Raw genomic sequence first — 22,997 nt, forward strand, 5'->3', positions numbered from 1 at the left:
AAAATGCAATAAAAACACAAAGGACTTTTGTTTGAAATTATATGAAAAATCAATTAATTAATTAATGCCCCCATAAGTCTAAATTCTCAATGAGCAAATTCTGAAGTCATTTTGCAACTTGCTGCTGAAACACTGTGTGAATCAGTTGCCACACGTGTTTCTGTTTTAGCCATTACATAGATACGCAGCAATCTGTTCCAGTTGCTAGAGGAACTGTTAGAGGACACATTATCTCTTGAATGCAAATTCTTGGCATTTAAAAGAAACAATCCCATTAAGAGGTTGAATCTGTCAAAGAATTGGGACATTATAAATCCAAAATATATTACAAAATGAAAATTTCATCCTTCTGCAAATGTATCTGCATCAACTCTGCTTAATGAGTCTTAACATCACCGATTACATCTTTTAAATGTTGTGGACAAGTGCCAATGGGAATCTTGGAGGTTGCATAATAGCTTTTTGTTTTTGACCTTTCCTTCTAAAGTGTTACAGCAATTTATTCATTTAGAAAGCTTGCAGTGCTAAAAGTCCTCAAAAACAAATTATTCTTTCCAGAGAAAAGGTTACTTGCAGCCTATGTGAATACTTTGCTTATAGCCAAGATTTTCTTTCTTTGCTTGATAAGTTGCCCTGTGACAAAGCCATTAAAGTGTGTCAAGAGTTTTAAGTGCTTCAGACAGAGGGGAGACAGAGAGAATATAATTGTCTTGACATTTATGCTGTTTTTTTAACATTGAACATGAAGTGTAAATATTATTCTTGTCGTCATTTTTATTATATCTCACTTTATTTTCTAAAACCACATGACCACAATGTTGTTAACATGTAGCTGCACAGAGCCCCGCAGTGGCCACCAGTAACCAGCCAAAAGCGTTTTTTTTTTTTTCCCGCCTGGCCTGAGGTGCAAACCAGAGCTGTGCAAAAACTCCCCTGTCACGTGCCTTCTGTGAGCCGTCTGCTCAGTGGTGATAAGAACTCGACTGTTTCACTTCTTGCAACAAAGTACAGAGTTTTGGAACTAATTATGTATCCCATTATGCTCCTACTGAAATTAATGTTGAACCTGCACAAAATCATCACTGGTGATAGCGAGCACAGGGCAGTACAAGCTGCCTTTCTCAAAATGATTTTTATAACACAAGAGCACTTGTGCTCTGCTGCGATTACAGACTTGAAACAGAATAAAAATAGGCTTGTATATCGTATTTCTCTATGTGGTCCTTATGCTGGCAGCTGCCTCAGGTGGACTCGCCATGACAGTAAACACTGAATGGCTGGTCGCTAGTTTCAGGCAAAAAAATTTAAGTTTAATTTTTGCGGTGTACAAAAATAGCTTCATCAGTCGGTTTTTTGTTGTTGTTGCTTTTATGTGCTTGAGAGAATTACAGAAATGTCAAATTCTTTCCAAACAATAAGTGATTCATTATACACTCTATCCTCTTTTACATTGTCTTTTTTCCTTTTTTTTTTGGCTGCAGTCATAGTCTTCCCAGCAGTAAATTGGTGGTTTTAGTTCTGCCTGCCGGTTGAGCAGTGTAGCATCTGTGCAAGTGGGCAGTAAACTGTGTTCTCCATTTTACTTCAACTCCTGGACCAGCACAGACAGCAAACAAACTAACAAGTCGATACATCCAATCTGTGCTTTGATTGTTCCCTCCAAACCTCCCTGACTGTAAGGTGTTTTACTCTGTTGTGATTCCAATCAGTGAGTAATGTACAGTGTTTGACTACAGGCATTCACTGTATTTATGCTATATATATATATATATATATATATATATATATATATATATATATATATATATATATACAGTACAGACCAAAAGTTCATAGGTGTGCCCTGTCAGGTTAATAAGTGGGATTTCTTGCCTTATAAATATATATATATATATATATATATATATATATATATATATATATATATATATATATATATATATATACAGTGGTGGGAAGTAACGAAGTACAAGTACTTCGTTACTGTACTTAAGTACAATTTTCATGTATCTGTACTTTACTTAAGTAGATTTAATAATGGGTACTTTCTACTTTTACTCCACTACATTTTACAGTAAGTATCTGTACTTTCTACTTCACTACATTTCTACAAAAGTGTCGCGTTACTCGTTACATCCAAGTCGCACTGCTCTCTTTTTGTCCGTTAAAATATGAAGTTCAGGGACTTTAAGGTGGCGCCGTAAAATCCAAGCAATAACGTGACTTAGTGTCTGTTGTCACCCATCGCCTCCCCCTTTACTAGCACGCAGAGCTCCAGACATGCGCAGTGGTTTCCTCTGAGCGGGAGAAGATGTCTAACTAATTGATAATAGCTGCATAAATCATAAGATATGACGACATGTAAAACCAGCAGCGCTTCGCTTTCACAGACGGTGGGACTTTGTCCAACTTTTAGCGTCACTTGGAAGGAAAGCTTAAAGAAAGGTAAGATCTGTGGACGTGATGCTAGCAAAGCTAGCTGTACTGAGACACATGTTGCATCTGCGATGAAAAAAAGTTGTCACTCATGCGCTGAATTATTGTGTGGATTCAGGAACGATCCGATTCTTCTGGACGGATCTTTACTAAGGTTGATGGGACTGAAGCCTCACTGAGAGCCGTTCTTTGTTCTTGTATACACTGCAATAGCTATATATAGCTATATATATATATATATATATATATATATATATATATATATATATATATATATATATACACACACACACACATTTATTTAATTGCCGAATAAGTAAAAGTTGAACGTATGAACACAGAGCATGCTCATTGATTGATTTTGTCTCCTGTCATGGTGGCAAACATGCAGTGGGAGGGAGGATGAAAACAGTCATGGTGCTCCTTCTGCTTGTTGCGCCGTTGGACAGTGTTCATAGTGTTGTTGTAATGTTACAATTACAACTGTAATTGTAACATAACAATTACAGTTAATTGCTATGTTTCATGGTTTAATGGTGCAGACAGTTGTGGTTTCCGACATGGGCAATATGGGCAACCGCCCAGGGCGTTATTTTTATAGGGATGGCAGGCGACCTCTGCGGATTGTAGCACAGCGATGAAAGCAAAACAGAATGAAATGAGTTGTAATTGATACTGGTTAAATATATTTCAGCTCTAAGTATTTATATCTAGGTGTTTTTATGGAAATGTGGATCTTTCAGATCAATCTGAGAACCAATTTTGATAGGTGCACTTCATTTTATTGTGTCATGTAGCGCAGGGCGCTGGTCTTGGTCTCGTGTTCAGTGGTCTTGACTACAACTCTGCTACGTGGCTCCTCGATTGCATGTCTTCCCCCCCACACCTTCGTTCCATCCCCTTTCAGTTGGATTTCTTTCTAAATAAATGTCACTAATGAAGTTCATGCTACGTTAGGACAGGAAATAAGATGTTTCCATCCCTGAAATTATGATGCATAGAATCACATATCTAAGTCTAAACTCTTACAGAGAATAAACACAATAAGAACATGTTTAATCTGTGACATTGTTTATTAAAATGGCACATTTATGATGTATTCAAATTAAATACTATCGGCACACTTAATGATATTAGCGATTAGGTTATGTATTCAGCAAGTACTTTTACTTTTAATACTTAAGTATTTTTAAAAGCCAGTACTTTTTTACTTTTACTTAAGTAAAATGTTAATGTGGTACTTTGACTTTTACTTGAGTACATTTTTGCCTGTGTATTTGTACTTTTACTTAAGTACATTTTTTGAGTACTTTCTCCACCACTGTATATATATATATATATATATATATATATATATATATATATATATATATATATGCAGTATATATGAATGTTCCTTCCATTGACTTATATTAATTTTGTTTGTCATGGTGTGTTTTTGGCCTTCTAGTCTGGTTGCTAACACAAACCAAAATATTTCTGAAAATATTCTCCTCTCCAAATTGGAGAAATATTTTTATGCCATTAGGAAGCTAAAGATTCCAGTGAAAAAAAGTTATTTCTTTTAGCAGCATGAGCAGCATCCCACTGCCTCATCTGTATGTTCACTCGCCTTTAATCTTCAAATCATACCACATAATGTTTGAAGGGTTAGTTCAAAGATTTCTTTGTTGGTTTTAGCTTAAGTGCAAAACTTATAAGAAGTTATACATTTGTCTTAACCTCAAACAGAACATTTTTGTTGTCCATGGCTGAACTGCAAAACGGCGCAGTTTTAAGCATGCGAGAATATAATTCAATTTCCTTACGGTTGTGTTTTTATTTTATGATTACAAAATTTATTACTTTTGCCCATAGAGTTTTCCAACTATAAAACAATTTTTTTGATATTCCATCATCAATTGAAATATTTACTGCAGCCATAATATTAGTTACACAAGCTTCGTAATTTAAAATTAGTTGTTTTTTTCAGGTCACAAATATTTAAAATGCCAGTGAAGCTCAGGGTTTAGGCATTCACCCACTTACGGACACTTTCACACGCTGGCAACCATGTATCAGTGCCACTGTGCCCTCTGTCCACCACTAGCAGGCAAGGTGAGTGAAGTGTTTAATAAAAGAGTGTTCAAGACTTAACAACTGTGTCATTCCATACTTTGAACCCATAACCTGACTTATAATTAATAGACTAATTTGCCTTTTTTGTATGTCTAGATTACTTGGGGTGCTGCTGATGCTGTGGTCTTTATGTCAGTAGAAATTTGAAATGTATTCTCTAAAAAAAGAAAAACATATCCAATATGCTTCTTTCTGATTGAAGAAAAAATTCCTGTTTTTATTTGCCGTCAATATTACTTCTATTATATGCAGAAAGGTCTTGTGAAATTTCTCATTGTCTATATTTTTGTTGTGGATTCCTGCTTTTGCTTGACTTGCCTCTACAACATTTTTGGTTCGCAGAAAAGAAATAATTAGAATCAGAAAGAACAAAAATGACTAATTTAACAAATTAATAAAAACAATTAGGTACCCGGAACTGTAATCTCGGCATTTGGGGTCTTAGCAAGAGGTAAAACAGTTTTATTCAAACTACTTATCTGTAAATTTACACAGTATGTTGGGAAAAGAAAAATATATGGCTAATCTGAAACTATAGTGACTATCAAGGTGGCTGTAAAGTGATGTGAAACATTTAAAAGAAATGTTAGATGAATATCAATGTATTCATATTTGAAAACTCTTTCAGTTTGAGCAAATGTTTGATTTGGATAGGATTCACACATCTCATCTGTAGTTACAGTAACAACCTGGAAATAAACCAACGTCAAGGTTATTTAATTCATCTGACTTCTCTACTCATCCATACATCCATCCATCCATCCATCCATCCATCCATCCATCCATCCATCCATCCATCCATCCATCCATGCATGCGAGGGGTCTCCAGGGCGTCTGTTGCCTATCTCCAGCGGTCGAACTGACGTCTCATTTTCAGCAATTTATAAACAGTGTACAAGTCGGATGTCCCTTGAAAGCTCCTTCTCCTGTTTATTTACACAAGTTTACCAAAACAAAATAATGTAACATTCAGATGCAAAAAGTTTAATCTGTTTTTAATTTTTTTCTCCAACATCACGGCCATCTTTTATTTTTATGTCATGCTTACTTAATAAGCATCTTTAGTGTCAATGTTATATAGTTATATTCTCAAGTCTTTATGTGTAGTTGAAGATGTTGAGTAAGAGATCAAACATAAAATCTTTGGAGGCTGAACAAAACCGTTTATCCCAGGAGTATATAGTTATTTGCCTACATTTTTAAGTTGGCAAATAAATAATAATAATCTTTTATTTGTGCGTTATTTGGATTTTATTTATTATACTTATACTTGAATAAAAAAAAAACTAATTGTCAACGAAGAAAAGAAAATGATTCTCTTTGGCTTATTGGCAGTGCACACCAAAACACTGAGGGTTCTAAGTTTGTATCACTGGTATTTTGTTGACTTGGAAGTTGGAGTACTTGGAAACTGGTTCAGAGTGAAGACAAATATTTTGTCTTTTTAATGACACTTTGCAGGATAACTTATTTTGCACACAGCAAAGATGCAAGAGAATACTTAAATGAAAGAGTCTTGAAGTTGGGTAAAAACTAATAGGGCTTTTCCATTCCTTTTTTCCATAATTTTTTCTTGTGTGCACTTTAGATTTCTTCTAAGAAGGCCTTTTACCGTACTTGTTCATAAATCAAATTTCCTGCCGTTTTAGTGTGTGGGTGTGTCAGAAGGCTAATGGTGCTATTAGACGACAGACTTTATGGCTGTTCCTGGCAGTGTGAATAATGTACAGAAAAACACACAAAAACAAAAAAAACATTTTATTGACCAAAACTCTCATGATTTAATTTCTAGTTGATATTTTCACTGTTATTATGACTTTATTTGCAATACGTCTCTCAAGGCTACGCTGCAGTAATGTCTAAGTTTTTAGTTATGGAATCTTACATTGGACAAAATCACCAATATTAAACATGAGTGGTGATTTTGTCTTTGCTTGTGAGTTTTTTTAACACAACTCTGGAGAGGGAGTTTGTGACTCTCACTTTAGCCCCAACTAACTCAGATCTTACATATATATTTTCTTGCTACTCAATACTCTCAATGAAAATCCAAGAAGTTCTCCTGTTGAATAATTGATCAATGGTTCTCACCATCCATCAGCTATTATCAAAGGAAAGGAAATATGAAACAGAATATCATATAATTTTCATACTTCGTAAACACAATTAAAGAACATTTTTCCAGCTGTAGTGGCTAAGAAAATGCTTTTAAGAAAGGTTTGTTCTTACTTGTCAATGATCAAAACTGATGCAGACCTTTGTATATCTAGATTTCATTAAGAAACTAATTTTACAGTTATAGTTTGGCTGGATTTGCCTGCATTACCCGAAATCCAGTGAATATCTTAATATACTGAAGGTAAGAAAATCTTTAAAACCTCTGCACAGTTTTTTTACTCCTTCTGCAAGGTTGAAATAAGTGATAATGTTAATAGAGCAGTCGCATAAAAAACATAACCTATTGTACAAGGAAACATTGTTTACAACTAGAATTATTGAGACTAAAAGCTAATAAACTGAAGTATCTGCTTTCACTTCTGTGTGTCGTACCAAAGCACAACCATTTAGCCGGTCGCCACTTTTCCAGGGAAGTTGATTAAGAGTCATTCAGGCTAAAATATTTCACCAAATTCTGGGACATTTGCTGTGAAGTCCACAGTGTGTAGTTTGAATGGATCATAAACTAATGTGCCAGATGGGTAATTATACACAACAATCAATCTATAAAGTCCTCTGCCAAAGCTGTTTGGAAAAATGCAGCCACTTTCAAAGAAATACTTAGCAAGTCATTAAATTAACCATCTGTCACACCATCACAAGTGAATTCCAACCAATTGGAAAATGAGTTGCAAATGTTGACTGCCAAAGCTTAAATGTAGCTTCAGGTAAGGAGTCATAATATGATAAAAAATATATATATATATATTTATATTTGGTGTGACTGGTCCAGTGTGTTCTCCCTTTTGAAAACATAAAGTCCTAGAGGAAGTTGTTTTATTTAATTTCCTAAGCAAACCAGGTTTAAAGGTTTACATAAAAATTTATGAAAAGCATCATCCTGGCTTAAAATTGTATCAGATCTCAAAATTTATCACTGATTGTCTGGGAGCAGACTAGTCATGAGTGCATCTGTTCACGGCAAAAAATGGCTCCTGTGAGCCTGTAAGAATCCGAATTGATTCATAGAAAATTATGAGAAATTTACTTACACAGCCTATTGGCTTTAATATCATGTAAAAGTCTAAATGTGGACGTTGTCAACCTGGGAAGACATGGGAAATTGATGTGGGTTGAGACTGGGAAGCCAAACACATACCACTTCCATGGGATAATTTCCTTAGTTGGTGTGTTCAGAAAGACATTGACTAATGTAAGAAAAGATAAACACACGTGTTCATATCATTAAGATTTGTGGTGGATGTGGTTGAAAAAACAGGCAATATTGACAAACTTTCCATACTTTAACTTACTTGGATGAGCAAAGAAATGTGAATGTAAGATTAGATGGAATATATAAAAATCACAAGAGGGTTAAAATGTTTACTTTTTAAAGTTAATAAGCAGAACAAGCATCTTACATCTGTTTTAATGAGATAGTTTGGATTTTTAAGCAATGTTATATAGAGAAGTTGATAGTGAATAGAATGAAAGAGTTTAGGTTAATGTGCTTTTTACAGATTTCACTTTTCCATTAAATTCTCATATGCTAACTTTGAGGTTATTTGCATTAAAGAGGGCATAGGTCAGTTATGGTTTACAGGTGTGTGTCATTCTGAAACACATTGCTGTACATGTTCAGCGTATCCTTTGCTAATTTTCATGTAGTTACTTTGTCTCACTCTAATACCACATCTTGTATTGTACCCCAAATACCAGTATTGCTCAAAAATGTTCTCGAATAGGCATTTTCAGCTCATCTATATATTCACTATGAGATTTTTGGCTCAATTTAAGCTAAAACATTTTTTGCGTGTTCGTTCACTTGTTGCTGCAATCTCAATCTTGACCCATGAAAGCCTGAGCCCCACTATGCCTTGGTATATGGCACCAATATGTTAGCAGTAGCACCTTTCAGTCCTGTAGGTTGGCGGATAGGACCGCCAAGGATCACACTTGTTCATCAAGCAGATCACAAAGATGCTCAATCAGATGGAAATATTACAAAAATTGAGTCCAAAACAAGACCTTAAACGTAGTGTTTTGCTACTTAAGCTATTCCTGGACCACTTTTCTTTGTGACAGTGAGCAATATCTGACTTAAAGGGACCACAGAAATCAGAAAATGCCACTTCCACCCCTGACAGGTATACAGTACACCCATGTAGCCCATGCAAAATAAATAACGGTAAAGCACACAGAACCCCCAGAAAACTTTTCTTTCTGCAGCTGCATTACATGTTTCCATTGATATTCTGACTTCTGAGTCTATTGTTCCAGTGGATGCTGACATTTTCAATATTCCCATCGTTTTCAGGACGCTCTTTTAGATTTAAAAACCCATATGGTGATACTCTTATCTACCTGACATTCTGAATAACCCTTGTCCTTTCAACACTTTCTCATTTTCTTCATTCTCATCTCTGTTCTTGTCCCCTTGTGTTATTATGCATCTTGAAAATCCACACTGAGAAGCAATAAGTCAGTATGTGGGAAAAAGTGTAGGAAAAGTGGGTCTTGGGTTATACTTTAAACTTCATCACAGGTGAATTATTGGGATTGAATCAGACTGATGGATAAGAGATTAATGGAATTCGTCACTCTGTGTTTTTCGTGCCCACAGCCACATAGGTATATTTTTCAGCCATAGAAATGCCCTGAAATATTTTTAGATTTATTTATTGCTTCTCCAAGGAAGGACCTCCTTAAAAGTCAAATACTGTTAAAGGCAAAGATAAAGGCAGAGCTCAGATGATAGTTGGAAGGTAAAGATGATAAACTATATATTCAGTTTGTTTTTTTACATGGGCTGCTAGGTTTGACAGGTTATCATCTCAGATAACTGAATGTATTGAAAATACATCACTCTTACCTTGTTTGTGAAACAATCATAACAGTGAGCTTTGAAGAAATATCCAGGGTTCTCTATCATTGTTTCATGATAATGGCTGCTCTTCAAATTAAGAGAACGTACTGGAGCCAGTTGCTCAGACTTTTAGGCACTAATGACATTATATTTCTGGAGGGGAACCCTTCTCCTACAGAATGAAAAAGCACAAAGAAAGCCTTTCTATCCTTCTGAAGGGCATGAGTGATTTCAGCGCTTTAATGAGGAGAAAGGAACAAAAGAGGGTAGGAGATGACAAAAGCTGCACCAAATAAACATGACCGTCCCCCTAAATTCTGCCACTGCATATCGTCTCTTGGGAATAAACAAGGGGGAAGAAAGCCACACACCCTTCTCCTCGTTCATGGGGAAAATGTCAGTGTGATGTGCCGGCTACTGATGGCTCCTAATGAGAGAGTCACAGAGGCCCAAACAGTGGTGAACACAGCCTTCCTCCCAGTAAGTGGACACCATACTTGGTGTCTGTATTTCAGGGAGAAAATAGGATCTCTAGTTAGTACAGCTGTAGCAACATGGGTGAAACAGTCTGCAAAGCTGGCCGTAATGTGTGAGAGCCACTGCACATGCTAAAGACAAGAACTTCTTTCCTGCAAAAAGTGACTTTTTTTTTAAAGCTCCCTCTTCTATCTGTATACTCACTGTTACTTCTTAATACAATACTTTTATTTTAAATCTGCTTGTATTTCAAAGCAAAAGCACCACGGCTGTTACTTGTTGAAACAGACTACGATGTTAAGATGAAACTATTGATTGCTTCATTATAATAACTTCTAGAATGCATTATATTTAAAATTTTTTGTAGATTTTTACGTGGGACTGTGTTGACAGCTTTGCCCTTTTAAGACCCGACACTGTCGACTAAAACGCCAAGACCCAGCTGATCCTGTTCAAAGACAGATTTGTAACAAAAATGTACGTTGATATGCTGAGAGCCTTACTACACTGTTCCTAATGTCCAAAGCTAATTATTAGGATTTTCAGACTAGTTGAAAATGTCAGAGTATACCAATTCTGTGATGTTTTGTGGTTCAAAAGCAAGCTGGAAGGAGGCAGGCAGTATCATTTTATAAATGATTTAATGAGAAGCAAGCTGACAAAATCAAATTAGCAGAGAAAACCCAAATGGAAGCACACAGGAAAGTCCAGCAAGAGGTGAAAGTAAACAGTGAACATAAATACTGAGAGGTTGATTGGGATCAAGGGAGACTGATTAACTGAACCTGGAGCAGTTTTGGGAGAGCACAGACTGATGTGGCTGAGAGTAAAACACAGAAAGGACAAGCAAACCAGGTAAACAAAGCAAAAAATGGCATGGCACCAAATATATTAAAAATACTTCACAGATGTGCAGTATGTACCAAATGACAAAAAAAACACCAAAACATAAAACAGATTTTCTACAGAAAACGAGCCAAATGTTAAAAGAAACAAATGTGCATGAGCAACCAGATTGCTAAAATAACAAAACATAAATTACAATTTAAAACAAAATCACAATTCAAAATATTTAACTGTTAGTGATTTGTTTCCTTGTCCATTTGAGAGAATAAGAAAAAATTTACTTAAACCATGTTTAAAATTATTGTTGTCAAGCCTAACAAACTTGACAACAAAACTTAAAAGCAAGGCACATTTTGACTATCATTTATTTTCACATACACCGATAAAATGTTGTAACTTTTTTGTGGATAATGCATATTATTTGTATGTTTTTAGGAAAGCTGTGAAGTAATTATAGCTTAATTTATGCTTGTTTGGTTACAATTCAACACAAAGTGTAACGTATTGCATTAAAGCTGAAATGCAAAGCTAAAATCATGGGACCTGCCTCTTTAATTAACCTTAAAATAATATAAACAATATCTGGCAAGATTCATCAAGTTCATGTTGTATAATCAATGTGACTGTTAGCCCTGTTTTGTATTTTAAATAAAAATGCAATCCCACCATTTTCATTTAGGCATATTTAATTTGATGTGTTTCAGGGAGACTTGATTTGCTTTATATTTATTAAAAATCATCATGTTGAATGTTATTTTTATGTCTATTTTATCAGAGTTTTAAAAATATTTTCTTAATTCAGTGAAATATTGAATAAAAGCATTCTTTTATATTTTAGTGCATTAAAATTATTTCAGTAAAAGCTAAGACCATCATTAACCTACACTACTGGAAGCAGGATGTTAATTTTTTATGATTTAAGACCCATGTTGGGCCTTGTGAAATGGTTTTAAACCAAGCATTGCCAAAATCAATTAAACCTTTAAACTCATTCTAAACCTTAGAGAGAGAGAGGGTCCAAAGGTAATAAAAGTGAAGTGATGTTATTGTGTCATTTAGCCTCTACTAAATGACTATCAGCTTTGATTTGTAAAACCTCCAGCTGGCAGCAGCAGCAGGAACAGAGAAGGTAATTTTTAAGGAGATGAAGGCACAACTGACCTCTAATTTGTTGTAAGAGCAGAGCAGTCTTTAAAGTAAGTATGTACTGAAATGGCTGAACGTGTCTCTTCATCTGCTCACGTGTCAAGTTGCACTGAAAATATCGAGACATTCTCAGCCAATACAGATTTAGACCAAAGCGTTGGAAAGAGGTGTGAATGAAGTCAAGCTGTTGCAAGAAAACAAGTGTGCTGTTTTCTAAACCTTTTCATCATAGTTCTTAGATATGGAAACGATTTGTTGGAAACAGAACAAGAATGAAGATAAGACAGTCAGCACAGATTTAAAAAAAATCATTTTCTACCCCAGATTTTTTCCAACTCTCTCACTGAGCAAACAACATAAAGTAGTCACGTAAAATATGTCTGTCGGAATATTATGTAGTGTCGTTTACCCAAGCATACCTGAATAGTGATCACTTACATGCCAAAACAGGCAATCTGATGGATACGTGTGACTGCTGAATGCAGCATCTCAGCTGCTGGAATGAGAGATGTTTTTTTTTTTTTTTTGTGCATTCATCCCAAAAACTTCAGCAAGAATAATCAACATCAGTAAAAGGTACGGAAAAGAAATATAATTTTACATAAGCACAAGATTTTTTTTGAGAGTGTCTAAATATTTTAAGCAGTGTTACTCAGATTTAGCTATCATAATCTTTCATGTGACAAATGTTGCTGAGATATGTCACAAAAAAATTAGTAGGAAATAATTTGACTGGTACTCAGTCATATGTATTAATAAACACTGGCACCATTTAGAAATATCTTTGCATGTTGAAATTAAAACTCTTTAGTTAACATACCAAATCTCTGTAGAAGGCACAAACTTTAATGCACTTCATTGGGATTTGATCTGATAGAGCAACACATGCTTTAAAATATTGAAGTAGAAACAAAATGATATATGGTTTGCAAATTTATTTATTTTTCTTACAAATATCTGAATAGTGTGGAGGGAATTTGTATGAACTCAGCCTCATTGTCAGGGGCACAAGTACATACTTTCTGAGGTGTATGCGAACATGTCATCGGCGCCTCCCCTTCCCCCAGGTTTAATATGTCCATATAGCTCTCCCTCATTCATGCACTTATAAAATACAGAAATTAAATTCAAACCATCATGGTATTTACGTTTTTGTTGCCTCCCTAATGTTATTATTCCTTCCTGATGTTATCACTTGTCTCCTCTATCACTGACCTCATGTCTGTCTCCTTCACCCCTCGTCTTTGGTGTTCTCCACTAAATCATATGATCAGAAAAGCATTATATATTAGTTGTAAAAAATTACACATCTTAATACAGATTTAAAAATAATGTTTAAAAAATATTGCTTAGGATTAAGTAGTTGTTTCCTCATTTCCACCCAATTTAAGATCTATTTGTTGCCTTCCCCTGTCTGTCCTGATTCATCTTCTCTTCTTTCTCTCCATCCTCACAGCTGAATGACATTAATTTTATGTTAAGTAGGTTTAAAAATACAGCAGTCAAACCACATAAAAAAATAAAAACAAACTTTAAATGATGTCCTTGTTGGAAAATAGTTACTGACTGGACACTGCATCTGATCTGACTTATCAGATACATCACAACACCACTGTAGTAATATTGAGTAAAGACATTTAAACTCAAGTTTGTTGTGCTCATCCTGGAAAAACTAGTCATATTCCCCCCTTTTTTATTTTGTTATTATTATTGTTATTACCAAGTCCTAGAACAACTAAGCTTTTTGAGTCTGAGGGCTTTAGTGACATTGAAGACTAATTTGTTTGATACATACATAAACATGTACAACTCATCTTTAATTAAAGCATCAATAATAATAAATGTACATATGTGTGAATAAATTGCAGCCTAGAAAGCAATTAAAAAAGAATGAAACAAAAAATAGGGCAATATTTTACCATTTAATATATAAGTGAGCCAAAGAGCCACTTCAGCCAGCCTCTAGAATTGCTTATGGGCTGCAGGTCTGAGGCATTTTGTCAGCATGTTTTCCTTCATTCTTATAGCTTGATAGGAAGTCAGGTTATCCAAACTGGCAACCCACATTAATAAAATAGTGAAATAATATTGACCACATAACACTGTATTTATAAAAATATCAACATTTTTCCTACACAGAAAGCCCTAACAAACTAATGTAGAAAAAAATAAACGGTTTCTCTTCACAATATTTACTTATTTACCATTAATCTATTAGTATGGTTTGTTCTTTACATTGCCATTTACATTTTTCAGTCTCAGGAGATGATTGAGGGATGAAGAGACTCTGATGTCTGGTACTTTAGGTTCTGACGGTCTGCAGTGTTCCTCTCCTGATCCATTCTGTCGGATATCACACAGCCCTCCGTGCGTCACTGAATGTCGCCGACACATTTTCTTTTTAAATCGCCCATATTTAACTTCAGCGAAATTGTTCAGCCCAGAATGTGTGTCTTCACACTTCCGTCTGTATTTCTGCCAGAGGTTTTGCTTCTAAGGATGGTGGAGAATCGGTGGACATTTTATAAGGATGAGGGTTGATAGCAGCTCACCGCGGCTATGTAGTGTCCGTTCCTAGGCAACCGTGACAACAAACGAGAATATATGGCAAGTCTTAAAAACGGATATTCTGAGATGCTCTTTGACCACTTAGCTGGAACTACTTTGTATAGAAATATGGGCAAAAATTTCTCCAGATGTCCAAACATGCAGCAGTAATTGCAGCAAAATGTTCAGCAATATATTAACACAGAGGAGCGGATAGAAATGAACAACACACCCAAATCTTTAAAACTGTGTATTGTTTTCTTTTAAACTTTTAATTGTCCTAATTTGTGCTCTACTGTGTGTGCATCTATTAGTTAAGATCTGAATAAAAACAATAAGGTTTATGGTTGTAATGTTGCAGCATATAAAATGTTTATTCACAAAATTATATAGCTAAAACTAAGACTCCTGTAGCAGTGCGTCAGACACAGTTGATAGTGTTTTTAAATTGTCAACAAATTCTGCGTTTTTCAAATGAATGACGACACATGCAGCTAGCAGACTTCCTGAAGGTTATCTCCTCATTCTCAGTGTCGCAATTAATGTCCTTGTTTTGACAGTGACAAAGCATTTGATGTTTTGGCTTCTTACCCAATGCTCATTATTCTGGATGTTAAGCAACCCGGTTAGACGATAAACTCAGTTTTAATTGGAGGTTGCTTAAACACAGCAAAATCATAACAAAGAGAAAGTCATCCTGAAATGCTTGTCCATGAGCAACAAAAAGGGGAAAGTCACCTTGTGACAAACTCATTTGTTTTTACTTTACAATATGGATAAACCCAGATGAGTAATATAGAACTTAATAGGAAATATCTCCATGTAAGAGTAGGAACAATAGGGGATTGTGGTTCATTGGAGAGAATAGTCATCTTGCTGTGGGTTAAAATCTTCATCTTCGAGAGCATCTTCAAAGCGTTGCATGAGATCAAGCAACCATATTTTACTTCAATTTTTTCTGGTCCAAGTCAAACTGAGGCATCCTAAGATAGTTAAGCAAATTGGCAATAAGACTGTATTTGCTTTTACATTTTTTATTTATAATTTGTTTTCAGAATATTAATAAACAGTAACTGCAAAGTTTAAGAGAGATATGACTTGTAAAATGTACAATGATGACAGAACAACTGAATGAGTCTTTCAGCTTATGCACCATCCAAAAGTTCTTCAAAGGACAATAAATCTGCAGAAGAACTGAACTGCATGCCTATAACTATAAAGCCAGTGACCACAATTTGTTTTAAACAGTAAGGAGTCTGAATAAATGCTCTGAAACTCTAAGTCCACCTCATATTTATTACTGCAGTAAAATAAGTAAAAAGAAAAACAAAATAGCATCTGTATCTCTTTTATCAAGTTTTACAGTAAAAATCACCAGCCCTAGTGTGAGAAATCTCAGGTTCTTATATGTCTTAAAGCTTTAATTTAAGTATAGAATTTCCACCTGGCAACTTTTAGTGTGCTTAAATTTAAATGATCCATTAGTGAGCCAGTAAGGCCACATTGGGACACTCCTTACCAGGAAGGCTGATCTTTTATACAGATAGCCTGCATAATTGAGGATATGCTTGTGTTTATTGAATGCCCTCAAATATTCCCCACTTTAATTATTTAAGTTTTTCAAAACAACTTTGTTCTTCCTATAGTTTGTTGTATGTGAAATACTTAAAATTGCCTCTAAAATAAGACATAATGTGGCTTGAAAATATGCTATCACAATACATTCGTATACTCCCTTTTGGCCTGTAGTAACTTTTTACCAGGAGTCTATGCAGCACAGGTTTTCTGTTCACATTACAAAAAACCAACATCATCTTTTGAAACTTAAAACCTTCTCGCTGCACAGGAAGAGAAAGAGACAAGATGATGTGATAAAATCTTAATGCATTGTGTGGGATTTTTCATGGGATCATATTCACAGCATAATGTGTTTATGTCAGCTGATTTTCTTGTGCTCTGTTAGATGTTTTCCCTGTTTTCTGTTGTTTCCTTACAGTTAGGGTGATGACCATCAAAGTCTTTCTCTTGTATGTTTACACCTATTTTTCCTCTCTGGAACATTGAAAGCAGACAGCTATGGCTTAGTGTCTCTGTTGTAAAGACAACAAATGCTGACAAATGTATTACTTCAACTGCCAGGAGAGCTACTGTCTATGAGCTCAGACTGTGCATGTGAATCCATCTGTTTTGTAAATAGCTGCAATTCATTTCTAATAGTATCAGTGTTAATTTTGTGAATTGATTTTCTAGAAAAAAACTATCCTTTAAACAAAAGGTTTAAGTACTTATATAGAAACATGTCATGTAATGTAGAGTGTGCTTTGCTGTTGATGTAGTTCACAGGTGTCAAACTCCAGTCCTCAAGGGCCGCTGTCCTGCAGTTTTTAGATGTGCCACATGTACAAAACACTGAAATGAAATGGCTTAATTACCTCCTTCTTGTGTAGATAAGTTCTCCAGAGCCTTGCTAATGACCTAATTATTCTATTCAGGTGTGGTGCAGCAGAGGCACATCTAAAAGTTGCAGGACACCGGCCCTTGACGACTGGAGTTTGACACCCCAATGTAGTTTAATTGCTCTTCTACTGTAAGAATGTGTTGTTATTTCTAACACCATCTTTCTGAACATAATCTGAAAAGACTAAGTTGGCCAACTTATCATGTTCAAACAACACCAATGTGCCCTCACTGATGCTTAAGGGATTCACTGTTGAAGGAACCGTCTCAGTAGGCCTAATTAATCACACCATGAAAATTCTGATGAATGGGCCTTCAGGCACACTTGTCTAGATTGAAAGACCTGCAGAACTTTCATCCTGTCTAATCACAGGGTTGTCTTATCAAGGGCTAGGAGTCTTCCCATCTGTTTCGCAGTTGCAAAATTTCAACAACCATGTTGGATGTGAGAAGTTATCCTGCCTCAGGCTAATATGTTCACTGTGTTCACTCAACTTGGATGTTGACTTTCTTCTTTATTTTTGATTGTTGATGTGTCACTGTGTTTTTTTTTTGTAATACACATGTTTTGACAGTGAGAAAACTTTTCTGCAAATACTGCTCTACCTCGTAGAGATGCACATCCAAACATGGCATAGAGCTGGAATAATAACACAAGGACTTTACTCACAGCTTCAACATTGTCCCTAGCTAGGTATTATGCAAACCTTCGCATTGGGATCAGATAATTTAGGGTAAATTATTATAATCAAAATTAGATAAATAAATAAATAAATAAACAAATAAATAAATACTAATAGTCAATTACACTATTGGATAACTACCTTGAATTTTTATGCCATATGAAGATACATATGGCATAAAAATTGGTGATGCCCCAACATCACCTTTCTACAGATATGATCCTGAAATGGATGTAATCAAATCAAATCAAATCAAATTTTATTTGTATAGCACATTTCAGCAGCAAGGCATTTCAAAGTGCTTTACATCATATCAAACACAGAAACACAATGCAACATAGAATCAACAATCAAAACACGACATTAAGTCAAATTCCATAATTGATTAATGTGAACCACAGCTAAGCTAGGCTGCCACCAACAACTTTGGACATGCCAAATAATTTTGTCAGATGAGAACTACTCCATATATACCATTTATAAGCCCGGAAGTTGCACTATGTATGCAGGTGTGATGTCACAGTAACACTCAAATATTAACCTCATATGTAATGTGGTGCTATGCTATAATGTGTAGGATCTATGTTTGCACTGAGGAAAATTCCCTCACCTCAGCATGCTGAATATTTGAAGTATTCAGTAAAGCAGGGAAGTTATTCTTGTTTTTTGTTTAATTTACTTAATAATTTATCAGGACTTTAGGATAGTCATGTGTAACATGAGGCGGACATGAAGCCAGCTGCGAAGGTGTGCAGGTGGATAGCGAATGAGCAACGACTTGTAACTTTCCACGAGTACTTATGTATTTCAAATATAAAAAGTATAGTGCCAGATTTACTACATGTTACTGCAGGAGCACACTAGCCTGTGCGCACACGGAGCAGTCCATTACAGAAGGAATACACAAAGAAAAGTTAAAAGGGTAACCTTCTGATCATAATAGACAAGTGGTGCCACCATGTGGTGATACACAGTATCATAGCAGTCACTGTTACACGTCGTGGAGAACACCGAACATGGAGATGGAAAACTGGACTTTCCCTACATGGTTTGGCAATTGTTTTCATGGGGAAAATTAAAATAATGACATAGAAACATTTTTTTTTCTTTACATATCTAACTTTAAACTATACACTGTTCATCTTAAACAAAATACTTTACATAATGATCTTGAATTAATGTGTGGTAAACAAACAACAAACATGTTCAATTTAACACTTGTTGCTAGTAGCATTTTGTGACCTTACAGTTTCTACTGTTGAATTAAGATAATAAGTCCCCTGGCTGTCATCACACATTTAATACCATGAAATTAAACACTTTACCTAAAGTCGTTCCATGAATCTGCAAAAGAACTTTTAGTTCCCTGAGGGTTGCATAATTTACATATCATTAACCTTTACTTTGACATGGTGGATTAAGGGTATGTAAACCCCAACTGTGATTCATCAATCAAACAGAGAGATCAGTGGGTAACGATAACTTTCAAACTCCTTAATGCTGTGAAGTTCTGTTTTAGCCCAACAAATTAGCCCCAGTCTATAGAGACAGAAACTTATGAAGGTGTCCTTTGCTACTGAGCACCAATATGTTTGCAGCAGAACCTTGAAGGCTTTGAAGTCCCCTGGTTTCATCAGATTATGATTTAGGTTATTTGGAAGCCAAATTAATGCTTTGAACTGTTTGCAAAGTTCATAGATAAATTCTCAAATATTGTTCTGAAGTCTGAAGCCACAAGTCATTCTAGTCACAAAGGTGTTGTTGTCTAAGTAGGTGGTATATGTCAAAAATAAAACATTCACACAAATGCTTAACCCCAATGTTTCCAAGCTGAGTATGGTGAGCATCATGCTACCTTTGCTGGCTTACATTCTTCCCCAGAGGCTTTTTCAGTGATAAATGACCTACCCATCCATTCATGAGATTAAAAACGATATTAATCAGGCCTGGCATCATTCATTTTTAGTGCATATGCTCTGATCGTAGGTAGGTGTCAGCATGGACAACATTAGAGATCTGAAACATGGTGTAATGCATAATTGGATTGGATTACATTTGAACAAAGTCAGCATTAAGCGACAGTGTAAGCTTTTTAATGTTATCTACTGCCATTTTGGAGAAAATTCTTCTTGTTTTGCTATTTAATGTAAGTCTTTCACACCTGCCTTCTCTCTGTGGTTTATTTTTTTACTGTGCTGACACAAAATGTAAGTCCTGCGTAAAAACAGTCTGCTCATAAATATTAACTACTCCCAATCTGCTTAAAGTACAATCTGCTTAACACACTGCATACAAACATGCCCCCCCCCCCCCCCCCCCCCCCCCCCCACACACACACACACACACACGCCACCTTGTGTTTTACAGGCAGTCACAAAAAACCTAAAGCCTATTTTTTTCCCCTGTTTTTGTCCTGTCTTTTTTTTTTCTTCAGCTCTTTAAAATGGCTCTCGAGCCTCATTTACTATCCTAAGCTCTTAATTCATCCTTATCATGTTGCCAAAATAAACAGAAACCATCCTTATTCTTTCTCTGGTACATTTCACTGAAAAGGAAAACAAAGCTATAAAATGAGAGTAATAGTTGAAAACCTGAATGTCAGTAACAACATGAAATGCTAAAAATCTCCAATGAAATGTGCCTTAATTTTGTTGTTATAGTGCCTGCATATGCTGTTTTTAATTAAATGTTTATGCATGATTCAGGAGTTACTTTTAATTAGATTTAATTTATGCATGATTTGGACATTTGAATTAAAACTCTGGAATTATTATCTGTGACTCAGAAGTAGACCATCAGGAAATAAACTCTTTTTCCAGAAATTAATGTAATTCCTCTTAGGGATGACCTCTTGGCAGTAGTAATGATATCAATAATTGAAAAATAATTGCTGCATGTTTTGTGGCATCTGTTTTGAGGCAGTCTATTAAAGACCTAAGACTCTTACAGAATTAATGTAAATACTTTCTTTATTCCCCAGACCTTACTCATTATTACTTTCTGCAGGAACACAAACTCATTGAATCAACCACATTAATGTGATAAATGACAAAACTGCAACAAATACAGCCTACTTGTAGGTTTTATAAACAAAACATTACAATTATGCAAACACACTTTTACTCTCATTTCCAGCTTAATTTTGCTCAGATTTTATTCATGTTATGTGTTGATTTTTTCAAAGCTGCCATCTAAGAACAGGCATTCTTCTGGAGGTTTAGATTAGCGACTTAGAAGCTATGCCAATCATTTAGGGATGCCATCAATGTTTTAAAATGTCTGGATATCCACAGAGTTTTGGATCATGAACAAGAATGTAGTGTTTGGCTTAGGAAACTGTGAAATATCCCTCCTTCTCATGGATGTTAGTTTTGATTCAGTCTATTTTTAGGTTTTATTTTAACAAAAAGACTTCCTACAATCCTCTGAGGAGCAGAAATTAGTTAATACTACCCTAGTTCTTTACTAAAGTGTTTTAGTGTAGATATTTTTAGAAATTGGTTTCCTAAAGCCATCTTCAGTACAGTTAATCACAGCTGACAGTGAACAGATTCTTTAAGAAGATAAATAATTCTCTCCATCCTCATGGGCCTTCATAGAAGATCACATTTCTGCTGAAGGACAAGTAGTCTACATATTTAAATAATATACCACCTTTCAGCTGATAGCATAGATTGCAGCTCAAGCAATAAAGCATTCATCACAGTTTTTATAAGCACTGTTATTTATTCAACCAGCTTAAAGGTCATTTTGTGCTAAATCAACCTTGCCTTGTGACCCAGACAGATATTCATACTATTTATCTGTTTTTGCCTCCCAGAAACACCAGGGAAGGGAGAAGATGGGCTACCAGACACCTCATTCTCTGACTCATCCCTGTTCGCTCACTGGGGCCAGGAGCTCAGTCCAGACAACCGGAGGGTGGCTCTGAAGATGTTCCAGTACTACGGATATAATGCCTACCTCAGTGATCGTCTGTCCTTAAGCAGGCCAATTCCTGACCTCAGACCCGATGGGTAAAACTAAGTACTTTACCTACATAGCACACAGATGCTACAATGTTTATTATGTTGTATTTTTTCTTTTTTACCAGCGATCCTATTGCACTCGTCCTTTTTGCATATGTTGTTCATACTCATTAAAGTTCCTCTGGATATTTAGCCTTTGTAACAGTTTTTGTGAAGAAAATGCAAAAGAGAAAGGGATTGTAAACCCTCCTATTATGTTCATTTCTGAGGTGCAGAAATAATGTCCCCAGGCTAATTTGACCGTGGGATTAAAAAAAAAAAAAAAAAAGCAGTAGGAGCAGAACCCAAAAAATTCACCCAAAACATTTGTGTATTTGATCATTAAATCCATTACTAACAATTTTAATCCATATTTAGCGCAATGATGTTCTAAAATATGAAGGATGGATGAGGATAATTCACTCATTTTTCACAAAAATGCAACTATTTTATTTTTTTAATGTCCACTAGGAAAGCTTACACAGAAAAGTCAGTGATTTTACATGAAAATTATATTTTTACTTTTTTGCAGCAAGTGTTCAGTCATTCACATGATGCTGTATGACACAGTGACCTTGTCCAAGCTAACTATTCCCCCCTTTGGTACCATAGTACTAAAGGTCCATACTTGGTTTCTGGTCCTTTCAAGTACGGATTTCATCACTTTAGTGCAAAGTGCTCACTAGGGCAACATTTTTTCCATTTTTAGGGCAATGTGAAGAAATTGTCACAGGTTATGTTGGACCCCTAGTGAGACCATTTGCCATATCAATTACAACTCTTGTATGCTGACACTTCTCCTAAAGATGGCTTTGCAAGGTAGATCTTCTATGCATAGCTGGTCTTTGCAACACATGCTGCAGAGATTTTTAAGCCATATTTAGCTGTTTGAAAAGCATACAGTATATTGCTAGAATGAGAACCGCCACCCAAATATGTATGAAAATGCATTTTATCCAGCTCCTTCTACTTCTCCTCTAAAACATACCTACTTTCTAGTTTAGTCATTTCAAGAAAGATTGTTTGCATTGAATTAGGCAAGAGTACCTCAAAAGTTGATGTCTTTAACACAAGTTACTGCCATACTAGTGTTACTGTCTATTATATTTTCTGCAGTTTTCTTGGAGGTCAAAACCACTGCATTTCATCATTTGACAGATATTTTGCTTGGAGGAACATGACTAATATTTTCATCATTTGTTTCACAATCAGAATCATCAGACTTAAGAGTTGACCTTAATGCTGATGGCTGCTCAC

At 35.4% G+C, this 22,997-nt stretch overlaps 1 protein-coding gene across 1 annotated transcript in view; it reads left to right on the plus strand.

The window, feature by feature from the left end:
- The window catches only part of galnt18b (UDP-N-acetyl-alpha-D-galactosamine:polypeptide N-acetylgalactosaminyltransferase 18b), an 89,661-nt gene that overhangs the window by 19,822 nt on the left and 46,842 nt on the right, over window positions 1-22,997 (plus strand). Inside the window, exon 2 of the mRNA XM_032561444.1 lies at window positions 21,554-21,749. Coding sequence (XP_032417335.1) covers window positions 21,554-21,749 — 196 coding nt within the window. The remainder of the gene's footprint in view (window positions 1-21,553; window positions 21,750-22,997) is intronic.

This window comes from Xiphophorus hellerii, chromosome 4 (assembly GCF_003331165.1).
Source record: "Xiphophorus hellerii strain 12219 chromosome 4, Xiphophorus_hellerii-4.1, whole genome shotgun sequence".
In the NCBI taxonomy this organism is placed as follows: domain Eukaryota; kingdom Metazoa; phylum Chordata; class Actinopteri; order Cyprinodontiformes; family Poeciliidae; genus Xiphophorus; species Xiphophorus hellerii.